The 13,018-nt window shown below is 45.3% G+C and overlaps 1 protein-coding gene across 1 annotated transcript in view; it reads right to left on the bottom strand.

Moving 5' to 3' along the window:
• The window catches only part of grid2ipb (glutamate receptor, ionotropic, delta 2 (Grid2) interacting protein, b), a 48,832-nt gene that overhangs the window by 2,415 nt on the left and 33,399 nt on the right, over window positions 1-13,018 (bottom strand). The window contains 11 exon segments of the mRNA XM_034193544.1: window positions 374-570; window positions 2,893-2,982; window positions 3,899-3,986; window positions 4,064-4,216; window positions 4,438-5,187; window positions 7,983-8,096; window positions 8,098-8,282; window positions 9,125-9,269; window positions 9,496-9,581; window positions 10,686-10,820; window positions 11,699-11,850. Of these exon segments, the coding sequence (XP_034049435.1) occupies window positions 374-570; window positions 2,893-2,982; window positions 3,899-3,986; window positions 4,064-4,216; window positions 4,438-5,187; window positions 7,983-8,096; window positions 8,098-8,282; window positions 9,125-9,269; window positions 9,496-9,581; window positions 10,686-10,820; window positions 11,699-11,850 (2,095 nt within the window).

The raw sequence follows: 13,018 nt of genomic DNA, 5'->3' as shown, positions 1-13,018 counted from the left end.
AGTAACCTGCGTCGGACTGGTGTCCTGTCCAGGTGAACTCGTAGACTTTCGATCACTTCACGTTACAGAATCTGGAGATAAACACGGACACCAACGGGCCTCAGCGCCTCTGTAGGACTTATTACTTCTTCCTCCAACAGAAGCTCTTGCTCTGCTGGAGTGAACACTGACGCCATTCCGTTCCTGCACTCAGAGTTATCAACCACGGTTTGATTGGCTCCAGCTCATCTAATCAAATCTGCACTTGGGATCCAATAACTGAATAAACCTGATCATCTTGACGAGGATTACCTGTATAGCTGATCAGCCGCTTTATCTTTAAACGACATACAGAGAAATGCGTTGGACACTTTTGGTTTTGTTGACCTCATACCTGGAAAATGAACTGGTCGGGTTCACTGAGTTTTCCAGGGTCCTGATTGAACTCCTCGTACTGTTTGACCTCCTCATGGTCGGGGGAGTAGAGCAGCAGCTGCTTGATGTGGGCGGGCTCCAGCCTCTCGGTCGTCATGGTCAACAAGACCTGACGCAACTCGGCGGGAGACAGCTTCAGGTGGGCGATGAGGATGGCTGCAGCGAGACAGCGGGTAAAACAAAAACCATTTGGTACTGCTCCATCAAGATGGAAAGAAACAGATGCGGGTTTTTCACTAATATTCGGATGATATTTTACAGCAGCTCTGTCAATAAGAGGTTTTGACCAAAATCTGAGATTTCAGTAAATAAAATATTTTGGTTGGTAGCAAAAAAATCACAGCAAAGACATCAAAAGCAACTGGTCAACCCCCAGCAATTTGAATCTTCAACTGGACTGGGTTGTTTGACGTGAGGACATTTCACTTCTAATCACAGAAGCTTCCTCAGCTAAATTTCTTGCTCTGGTAGTCTGACTTCTGTCTTGACTCTTGTAGAGAAGAACAAACAGAAGCCAGAAAAAGCTGGAGTTTTAAACCTAACCAGACCCCTCCTACTGAGAGGCAGAATTCTATTGGCAGTGACTAACATTGCTCTAATTAGCACCTATTGTGCTCTAGTTAGCACCCTCCCAATGACAGGGCAGCTGTCCCTCCTAATGATGGGACTGACACCTCTCCTGATGATGTGAATGGCTCATTACCATGAACAAGAGTGAAACTGCTTAGACCTGAGTACTCCATTGTAAACAGGGGACAAAGCGTGTCTCAGCCCCTCCCAAGGTAAGGCTGGGTTTCAACTGTTTCACATACAAATCTTCCTTCACACCTCTCTAAAACATTTCTTTTCTCTGGCTAAGATTTTAACTTCCTTGTCCTCAAATGTGTGGTTAGTGTCTTAAAGGTGGACATGAACTGCAGACTGAAGTCCGCCAGCACCCTCTCTGCGGTGCTGGTATTGTCTTTTGTGCAACGGTTGCTTAGTCTCACCTATGTAGTGTTCGTTACAGTTTTCCTGACATCTGATAGAATACACTACATTGCTCTGTTTGTAACAAGGGATCCTGTCCTTAGGGTGAACTAATTTCTGTCTCAAGCTGTTAACAGGTTTAAAGTAAACTGGGATTTTATGCTGTCTGAAGGTTCTCTGTAGTTTTTCCCCTACTCCTGCTAAATAAGGGAGAGACAGAAGAAGAAGAGGAGTGTCTCTCCCTCACGGATGGTTCGTTCGCGTGCATCTCGCTGTCAAAGGAGGAAAGATAAACTATAACAGAACTCAGAGCGCAGACCTGCAGCTCAGCACAAGAACAAATATAAACTAGAAGAAAAATCAGAGTGCAGTCTGCAGCCAAACTGTGCACTCTGATTCCTCTGTGCAGCAAACCTGCAGGCTGCATCCTCACCTCCTCTCTGCCCCCTGCTGCGCGCACCTGACGCGGACATTCCTGCGTCGTCATGACGCCACAAGAAGCAACTCGAAGCAGCCCCGGTGTGAAAGGGGCTTACAAGAGTCAACACAGACGTCAGACTACCAGAGCAAGAAATTTAGCCGAGGAAGCTTCTGCGATTAGAAGCGAAACGTCCTCGTGTCAAGCAACCCAGTCCAGTCGAAGATTCAAGCTTCTCTACTATGGAAACCACCTGGACAACTGAGAGCCTACACAGAAACCCCCAACAATGTTGCCCCAAAGTTGAAGATGACCAAACGTATCCACGGTCATGTAGTTCTGTGGTGAGGGGTCCCTGGTTCAGTGCTCGGCGGGGGACATGGAGACATTCCCATGACTTTCAACGTGCATAAACAAGACTTTTAACATAACAAGTACCATCGAAAATATACAATATATACTGCTTCAACTCTGTGAGATTCTATAATGTTGCACCAACATTTCTGGGTGTCCACAGAATTCCGTTGCAGCACCGTCGCCTTCTAACGACATCGATGCTAAAAAGTAATGTTGCAACACCGTAGAACTGTTCGGTTACAACATTTCATGGAACACTGTCCATCGATAAATCAGCTAACATAAAATTGTTAGCCGGGATGTTTGTTCTTGAAAGGAGCTACATGTAGGCCTGACACCAGGTGTTTAAAAAGGGTACTGCAGTGGACAGAATATTGACCCGCGGTTTGTTACGCTTCTCAAAGGATGTCCCGGATGTTCGGGTCGGGTAGAAGTGATCTGATCCGGATCGTTTGCCTGCTTCCAAAGTTAGTATTTCAACTTGGCATATTTTTTCAATCTCTGGTCATTTTATGATTTAGTACAAGACATAAATTACTCAAAATAACCTTTAATTATTACAGTTTTGACCTTCTTGTCCTCTATTGTAACTTGTAACACTACAAATTTATTCACACTTTCATGTCTTAAAACTCTCCAGAGTTTCTTGTGTGTGGCCCTCATACGGTGCCGGTGAAACCTGAATGCTGTGCCGTCTGATGTCAGGTGTGTGTGTGTGTGTCTGGTGGACTCACAGGCGTTGTACGCTTTCTTCTGAGACAGAATCTCCACCACGTCTTTCTTTTTAAAGTGCTCCAGCAGGAATGGCGGCTCTGGAGGAGAGACTGATAATTTTAATAAGGGTGTGAGGATGTGTTCTCCAGACACCGGTGGGAGTCTCTCACACACACACACACACACACACACACACACACACACACACACACACACACACACACACACACACACACACACACACACACACACACACACACACACACACACACACACACACACACACACACAGAGAAAGAGAGCAGGCTGACGCGTTAATAAAACAGCTCTCTGGACGCTGGTGCCTGATGGAGAATGAACGTGATGAACAGGTGAATGCAGCAGCTCCAAAAACTGGTTGTGCAGAACATCACGACTGTGAAAGTGCAACACAGAACAGGTGATGTCAGTGAAGTCGCACGTACAGACAGGAAGATGAAAACAAGGCATTTTAATCTGAAAAGCATCACAGCTAAGAAGCATATAAAATTAATAATAAAAAAACTCATAAATGCAGCCTTAAATCACAAAAAAAGAAAAAAAATTCTATTATATTCCTACTGAAGATTTTTTTTGTGTGTGTGGCTTTAAACTGAAGAAGATTTTATGCGACTTTTTTTTTTTTTTTTTTTACCCAGCATGCTGTGCACAGGGTTCCCACTCCAAAGCTGGTGGTGGGGGAGGGAAAAGAAGTAAATTATTTTACTATGAATAAAATTCTGGTTCTGCTAAAAGTGTCAGCTACAACAGCAACAAAACTATTGGAGGTGTTAAAAAAAACAAAAAAAAACAAAAACAAAAACTGGAAGCGCACTCATTAATGTGCATAACTATAAAATCCCAAATTCCTCATTTTGGAATGTCAGGGAACAAACAAACAAAAACCACTTGTGCAATGTGTTCAACTGCTTCAGCAGCACAGATGTGACAGGATGATGATGATGATGCTGTTTGAAGATGAGCATAAGTATAAAAAAAACCCCTTACTGGATCTATGCTGAGTTCCAAAATGCAGGTCGAGGTCCAAGTACTTCACCATGTCCGTCAGCTTCTCGTATTCTGAATCTTCTCCGAGCTGAACATGAGAAGGACACGTCACGTACCATCTACAGGCACACGTCACGTCTGAACCTGAACCTCTTGTCTGCTCACCTGACCCCATATGGTTCCCTCAGAGTTCTCCACCTGCTCCCAGCGAAGCCGCTTCACACTCATGTGGTTTGCATCTGAGGCGTGGGGGACGGGTTTGGGCAGCGGAGGGGGGTCGCAGGGCGGGGGCAGAGGCGGCGTAGGAGGCACCGATGTCTTGAAAGACAACGTGACATTTTTTGTGTTAGTTTGTGGAGCGTGAAAGTTTGTGAGATGTTAAAGAAACATGATTTTGTTGGGAAGCTGCTCCACAGCGCCTCCACGTGGTGTCATTTTCCATGAATTTATATGTGAACAGTTCATCTCAATTGGGGGAGCTTCAAATCCTAAAATAAAGTTCTGATTCATAAGACGTTTTAAGTTTCGCCAGACGTTACCTGCGGCGTCTGCTGCTCCTGCCGCTGGGCTTCGTAGCTCTTGCTTTGGCTGGGGAGGGTGGAGTGAGACCCGGGAGGGTGGCAGAGCAGTGAGGAGGTTCCGGAGCCTTGACTCTGGTGCTGGGTGAGGCTGTGGTCCTGGAGAGATGGCGGCAGGGAGCCCTGGTAACTGTGTTGGTGATGGAGCTGGTGGTGTCTCTGGAGGACGAGCTGGCTCGGCCTCAGCGGCTGGGGGGACGGCTGATGAACGGGCTGAGGCTGGCTCATCTGCCGGGGGAGGCAGCAGGGGCGAGAGGCCTGACAGGTGCGCAAGGTGGCAGAACCCAGTGCGGTGTGGCCGTGTGGCAGCCGGGTGGAGGATGTGTGGAGGCGCTGGTGACTTTTGTCCTCGTCCTCTTTGGTGGGGGGCACCTTGTGATAAGAAGGGTGGCTGGACAGGAGGGTCCTAGGAGGGGGAGGAGGTGGGGGGATGATGGGATGGTGAGGCTGGAAGGGCATCCGGCTGCGGGGAACGTGTTCTGGTGAGAAGCGGACTGGAGGCAGGGGGTCTTTGAACTGGACTGGAGGTGGTATCAGGGCCTGGAAGGGCGGAGGAGGCGGGGGGCTCTGGGTGGGAGGTGGGGGTATGTGTTCAGATCCTGAGGAGTAGGACGGAGAGGAGGCCTCGTCGCTGCTGCCGTGCTCCTCACTGCTGCCGCTGCTGAGCCGCAGAGGCATGAAGCCCCCCTCCTGCTCGTCCTGGAAACTCATCTGGAGGAAGAAGAAGAAATAAGTCCCAGACAGACCCTGAGGTCCACCAGTGCCGGTGCTTATCTCTAGTAAGAGTACACAACTCCTCATGGACAGGACCCCAGTCCAATGCAGGCTACTTCCCCAGGCAAGGCTGGTCCCCATTTACAACTGGGTGGACTGGGACCATGTAGATAATGTGTCTTGTCCCATGGCACAGTGTAAGCGGGAATCAACTCCTGATCCCACTGAGCTACCTTCTCTACTTAGTCTGGTTTTATAGTGTTCTTCTCCACCTCCTCAACACCACTGAGATCTCAATCAACAACATTCTGCTTCTGTTTCAGGTCCGTGATCCTGGTCATTCAGGGTCAGACTACTGGCTGTAAGGAAATGGACCTCCTCTTTGAGAGAAGCTTGACGAATGCCCTCGTCGAGCACATCCATTCAGTTTTTTTTTTTAGAAATCTCATAAATAGATATAATTACCTTCTACTCGATGACCAGCAGGTTAATTGTATTTTACTTACAGGCTCATCTGCTCTCACGAAATCATGGCAACCGCCTCGATATCTCTGTTCATATGATGTTTTCTTCAGCTTCTCCTTTCTTACACTCTGCGTCACCACAGTGGATTGTTTATTTGGCAAACGTTTTTCACTGGATACCCTCACTGACTCAACTCCACACTGGTCTCGAACTTGGATCCTTCTGTTTTAGAAGCAACTGCACTGACTACGTGTCCACCAGGCCACCCTGCACCAGCGTCCGCTATTAAATTGTGGATTATTTGATGCTTTATGCAAACACATGACGGCACAAACATTCAGAGAGCATTTACACTGTGAAATGTTCACACAAATCTGTGCACATACGGTCTGTTTCATCATTGAAGGTCAAGTACCACAGTAACGATGAGACGCTGTTATGATTAATAAACAAGAGCCGCTTGTCACAGTGTGTCTTATGATGATATTAAATATGAGTTTGGCTGTAACAAATCATTTTACTTCAAATGTTGGTTTTAAAATTAGTTTTATGTTGTTTTTGCTGCTGAATTAAACCCCATCACAGCTGGAGGACACAGGAAGAACCTGTACAAGTTATTAGGAATGCAGCAGAAACGGTTAAGGGTGTGGTCGACCTTTGGACACGTTAAAAAAATATGCAGAGAGGTCGTGGTTGAATCAGGATGCAGTAAGAATTCAATAAGGACGCACTAACAACTGAATTAAACATAGTCGGGACTTCAGTGACATAGTACAGGTGTGGTGTGGACGGACCCTCCCAGCAGCTCTCTGTGGACTCCTTTGTGAATGAAATGTGCTGGTCGCTGTCCATGGTGCTGAAACCCAGCCAAATAAATAAATAAAAATCTTCCCAACTCTCCTAATACTAATCCAAAACATGTGCCCGCCCACCTGGACCATATCTGAGTGTGTTTACACAGAAACGGGCATGTTTGGCAGGAGTGGGTGGCACTGTTACCTCACAGCAAGAAGGTCGTGGGATTGCTTCGTGCTAGCCTGACAACCGGCCCGGCTATGAATTGGGCCGGTTACTGGCCTCCATGTTCCCACTCCTAAATGACCAATAGGAGAGCAGCGCTAACGCCAATCAAAGTTAGGATGACGTCAGCATCTCGGCCACCAACCAATCACAGGGTAGGAGAGAGAGGCCAGTAGCTGGTTGAATTCAGGGCCGGTTGTCAGGCTAGCTTCTTGCCTGGTCCTTCCTCTTCCTGTGTGAAGGTTGTATGTTCTCAGCATCTTTGTGTGGGTTCCCTCCAGGTGCTCCGGTTTCCTCCCACTTCCCAAGACATGTAGGTTAGGTGAAGTGGTGACTCTAAATTGACCGTTGGTCTGAATGAATTTGTCTATATGTGGCCCTGCAATAGACTGGTGTGCTGTCCCGGGTGAACCCCGCCTCTCACCCTATGACTGCTGGGACAGGCTCCAGCCCCCCCGTGACCCTTAATTGGAGTAAGTGGGTATAGAAAATGAATGAATGAATGCTTGGCAGGAGAGCTGTTTTTCTAACTGTAGTTTATTGTTGAACCTACATGTGGACACAAGATAACTTGCAGAACAAATGAAAATACACAGAGTGCATATTGTTGCAGTATGAAGGACAGGACTGACGCAGTGAGAACATGGCACGTGTATGTGTGTGTGTGTGTGCGCAATGTGATTATTTGTCATAAGAATGAAATGTAAGAAACAACTAGGAACATCTTAGGTGCTGTGAGAACATGGCAGGGGTGTAATATGGACAAAGTATAGGCTTGAAAACAACAAATTTTTTCCATTTTGACCACATCCCAGCTGTGCTCATCAATATTTTTAAGGTTCTCCTTAGAGTTCATGATCTGCATCTCAATGTGATGTGGCCTTTAGAATCTTCTGATATTTGTTCAGATTTTCCAGCGGAGCGAGTAATAATAATTCTAATTATTATTAGTTGAGCTTCTCACCCTGTCCTGGAGTCTAAGCTCAGACACCTGAGGCAGAAATCTCATTTCCGCTGCTTTTATCTGTGATTTTATTCTTTCAGTCATTACCCAAAGTTCAGGAACATAAATCAACCGGTAAATCGAGCATCTGGCCTTCTGGCTCGGCTCTTTTCACCACAACAATCCAGTACAGCGTTCCCTTCATACACATGAAAATATTTTAACCTTTTAATAAATACTCGATTTTTTCATATTCACTCCACCGTGATTATGTTCCTGTGTTTGAACATCCAAACAAGTTCTGGGAGTTACAGTGTAAACAGCGCATCTTCTGTGTGTGCATAAACAAAAGACGGGTTCTTACCTCCTCATAGTCATTCTCTCCAGGTACGAAATCGTCCACCAGCGTCACGCGGTGGCCCAGCTGCTCGCTCAGCGCGTCCAGGAACTTGTCAGTGTCTCGGCTGCGAGGCGGACGGGGAGAAGGTGAACAGCTTCTTGCGTCGGTTCAGGGTGGCGGGGGTGCCTTTGTGCTCGGGGGAGGCAGGCGGGCTCTCCAGGCTGACGTACGGGTTGGACTCCACGCTGCTCTGGTGGTGGATCTCGTAAACAGGAGTGGGCAGAGGTTCCTTCCACGACAGCGTCAGGCCGGACTTGCGATTTCCTGTGAAGAAAAGGAAACAAAGTTCAAAGAGGCGTGGCGCCGTGGAGCGCGTTTCCAGTGCACCTGTTTGACATCTGGAGCTGCAGATGTCTGCACCGTTTAGATTCTACTTCTGCATCTGCAAGGTTACCATAACAACCAAATGGAATAAACTCCCCTTTTTTGAGCGCATGCAGCCTGTAGCGTGTTCTTGTCTTACGTCAGGTCAAGGCTGCAGATCAGGGAGAGCAGGATTTTACAGAGTGCCAGCCACGTATTTTTATTCATTTATTTTTTTACTATTTTGGGAGGTTGTGTGACTTCTATTAAAAACAAACAAAAAACACATTTGGTAATAATAAATAAACTATTGGTTAGATTTTCCTGTCTTTCCCAGGAATCAAAGCATTAAACAAAATAAACTCAAATAATAAGAAGAATTAAAAACTACTCTACAACAAAGCATAAAAATCCCAAATTAAAGAGCTGATAAAAAAAAATGTTATTTATACTCCAGAAAAGATATTGAGCTACATTACTGTGAATTAAAAATAGAAAAGGTTTGAGTTTTGAGGAGGTTTGTGGTTGTGCTGCCGTCTGTGACAGCAGCCATTACTATTGTTTAATTAACATTCACATTCTTTTCCAATTCAACAGATTGTATTTACAAAAAAAAAAACAAAAAAACAAAAACACACACACACAACACAAAACGCTGCATGATGAATTGTGCGTCTTCAAGGCTGAAATTTCTTCCACCGGCTGCTCTGACTCATCCCCGGTAATGATGACGCACGGCCTCGAACTGATGACAAAGGCATGAACACCTGAGAGCACGTGCACGCCGTGCGTGCTGCACGTACCTTTGAGCGGGGGGAGGGTGAGGGGGGAGAGAGAGCGGCCGGAGGCCTCAGTCTGTCCCGTCCCTTCGGGTTCCGCCGACGGGCTACCCTGCAGCGGCGGCTTTCCTGCGTACACGTTCTCCAGCTCCGTGTACACGCCTGTCATCTACGGGGCGGAGGCATGATCAGCTCGTTAGCACACAGTCGCCACGGCACACCTGCTTTGAAGGCCTGCGTGCGCGCTGCCCTTTAAGCAGATTGGCAGCCACAAAGCAAATTTAATTTCGCAAGTTTACGTGCAGACCTTCAAACAGAGTGAAACAAGAGAGCACAGGTAAGGCAACGAGCGTTCGGCGAGGAGCTAGGCGCTGAGAAGCTGCGAGTATACCTACATGACTGAGGTCAGGGGACTCTGGGAAGGACGTTCCATCTCCTGACTGCCTCTCCTCTGGACTCCCAGATTCATCAACATGAATTCCTAAAGCACAATAAGGCAGGAAGAGTGACACGTGGACTTCTTCTGTCCATCCGCCTCCGGCCAGCAGAGGGCACAATGGAGCAGATGAGCAGACCAGCTCGATACAGAGAAGGCAAAAGCTAGAAATGGGACATGAATGAAACACATAGTTCTTAAAGGTGAAGTCCCTTGAAATTTTTTTTAACCATTTGTCAAAAAAGGGGATTTTCTTTGGTACCACTATAGTTTTATTTATTATTGCTTAAATAATAGATTCACAATTTAATATCATCAAAATTCACTTTGTGCCAAAACAATTTAGAATTTTGACCAATGCGGGTTAAAATATAGAAACAAAATGCCACAACACACTTTCTGTGGCAAGATCACATGTGATGTGGAGGGAGGGGGGGTAGCTGTTAAAGATTTTGTATATATGTTATCACTGTACCACTCGAAGGCCGAACTGCTCCACTACGCTACATACGCTAGTGTTGTGGACTTGGAGGCAAATAAACTCGGAAGAGCTTCAACTCTAAAATCTGAACATCTTCCACATGTAGGTTTTACTGGATATTTGCTGGACGGCTGAGATGACACGAACACGGGTTTACTGCGTGCGCTGTCAACACCGACGTTACAGATCCAGCATTTGTAACTGATCTGCCAAAATGAGTCAGTGAGGAAAACAAAATTTTAAATGGTGTCAGAAGTCAGAGATTCCAAGTTCCCAGTTTCAAATGCCACATCATCTTGCATGTGCATGTGTACGTGTGCTTATTACTCTCTGTTGTCTGTAAAGTCTCATGGAGCAAACGCACTATATTTACTACGGAATCCTCAAAATAATTACTTTTCCCAGCAATCAAACCAGCTGTAGTTTTGTGATTATATCTAAAAAATGACGGTGCTTTATAATGACTCATTTTAAACACAAAGTAAATTTTTTTGCCATTTTTTTGTGAAAAACCTAAAGGGACTACACCTTTAAATAAAGCTGCTGTTTAGAACTACACCTTTAAATAAAGCTGTTGTTTATAGCGATGAGTTGCTACTGGGTAGTTTATTGTGGAAGTCTCACTAAGTGAGTAAATGCCCGTCTTGTTGTGGCGGTCTGCAGCGTACCCTTTCCCAGGTGAGTCCCGATGATGCAGTCGTCAGAGCTCCTCTCTCGGACGTTGCCACGGTACGATGTTCCCGTCACACGCACGGAACTGCTCCGCCGCAGGTGCTCGGTACCGACCTCAGGCTCCAACAACGCTGCAAATCCCAAAATAAAAACCTTTTATTTTCAGTATAACGCTGCTGTAGACATTCTCATTAAAATATGAAAAAAAAACAATATGCACTCTATTTATTAATATATTGACTAATTAATCAAATTGACTTTGTGCTGATAAAGCATACGTACACTCACAGGCCACTTTATTAGGTACACCTGTTCAACTGCTCATTAAATCCAATATCTGCTCGGCCAATCACGTGGCAGAAACTCTCCCTATGTTGGCAGGTAGACGTGATCATGAGGATCCAAGCATCTGGATGTCAAATTACGTTGATTTAAGTGACTTTGAACGTGGCATTTTGTTTTTGGTTTGAGTTTTTCCTCAAACTGCTGATCTGCTGGAATTTTCACTTCCAACCATCTCGAGGATCGACAGAGAATCGTCCAAAAAAATCAGAAACATCCAGTGAGCAACGGTTCTCTGGAAGAAAATGCTTCATTGTTGGCAGAGGACAGGAAACTGAGACTGCAGTGGTCAGTGGTGCACCAAAATTGAACAACAGAAGACTAGAAGGACGTTGCCTGGAAGGACCAGTGTTCATTTCCGCAACAACATTCAGATGGTGGCATTTGAATTTGGCATAAACAACTTGAAATCCTGCCTCCAACCATGATTCAGGCTGGTGGAGAAACGGCACAGCAACTGCGTGATGTCATCATGTCATTCTGGACCAAAGTTCTCAGGAAGGTTTCAAGCACCTTGTTGAATCTTTGCCAACCCAGACGGGGAAAGAGGGTCCAGGTTGGAAGTACCCAGGTGTACCAAAAGAAGTGCCTGGTGAATCTACAACGTATCTCTGCTCAGATTTTATTTTTCCACAAACACAATCTGTTTTGTGTGGTTTTGGCTCACCGGTGCTCTTGAAACCCAAAAAACGTGAGAGTTTGTTCTGGCAGCGCTCCTGTTCCTCGTAGGTCAGCAGCTGGTAGATGAACTTCCAGATTAGCTGTTTGGCCGGCGTGTCCAACACGGGAAAAACGTCTACAATCAGCGTGTCCACATTCCTGCAAAGAAGAGACACACCAACCACTCACACAGCCGTGCGCGCCACCTTTACAACGGCTAAGACATTTTTTTAAAACTGCCTCATGAGAGTTCAACATTTCTGCATCACTGTTCAGTTTGTTTCCATAATCCGTCCGTCCTCTCACTCCATCCCTCTCTTTCACATGCTTTGCCGGAACAATCGTGCAGACCCAGCGTGCAGTGAAAGCACCGTTTCCCAGGCAACCATTCCTCCCTCATGATATTTATAAGCGACACAGTTGGCGTTAATCAACACATGTATATCGTGTGGTAAGTCAAGATCATGCAACGTTCACACCAGAATGGACAGCGATGTGCAAAAGTTTTAGGCACCATGGAATTTATATTAAAATATAGCATGCCCCCCGCCCCCCCCCCAAAAAAATCATTAATTAAATTTAGAATTTTAAAACAATGCTATTCCAACAATTTTGAAAAAAGTTTCACTAAAGGTCAATTAACAACGTTATAAACAAATCCAGAAACAACCAAAAAAAAAAGATGTATTTTTAAATAAGAAAAGCACAATTTTACTGAACATTATATATTGAGCAGTCTGTCATTAATCCGTGTCCTAAAATATTTGCACAGCACTGTTTGTGTTGTCTGAGTGCAGCAGTTAACTATTAGACTGTTAATTAATTGGCAGCAATTTTAACTGATTAACAGTTTAGAATCTTTTTGTTTAACATCCAAATTCTTTGATTTCAGCTTCTTAAATGTGAACATCATCTTGTTTCTTTTTGAGTTTGATTTTTCTCTCCTAAGTATCTTTTGAGTTGTGGACAAAACGCGACCTTTGAGAACGTCGTCCTGGATTTTGAGAAAACACGGATCACCATTTTTTTAAACTATTTTCTGACCTTTTATGGACCAAGCAACTAACTGATTAATGAAGAAAATAATCAAAATTTATTTTAATTAATATTAAATATTTTAAAAATAAATGTTTTTATTTGAAAAGAGACACAGACAGGAAACGTGAGAAGGTCCTGAAATGAATTTAAAGCAGAGACACCATGCTGGATCCAGACGTCACCGGGACCCAGTTCTGCATTTAAAGCATTTGTGGCCAGAAAAGTTGAGGTGAAATAGATAGAGGCAGGAGCCCTTTAGCTCCTGCCTCTATCCTCTCTGCTGTCCTTC

The sequence above is a fragment of the Thalassophryne amazonica genome, chromosome 18 (assembly GCF_902500255.1).
Source record: "Thalassophryne amazonica chromosome 18, fThaAma1.1, whole genome shotgun sequence".
NCBI lineage: Eukaryota > Metazoa > Chordata > Actinopteri > Batrachoidiformes > Batrachoididae > Thalassophryne > Thalassophryne amazonica.
The sequence above is the reverse complement of the archived record's forward strand: the minus strand, read 5'-3'. Positions and strand labels throughout refer to the sequence as shown.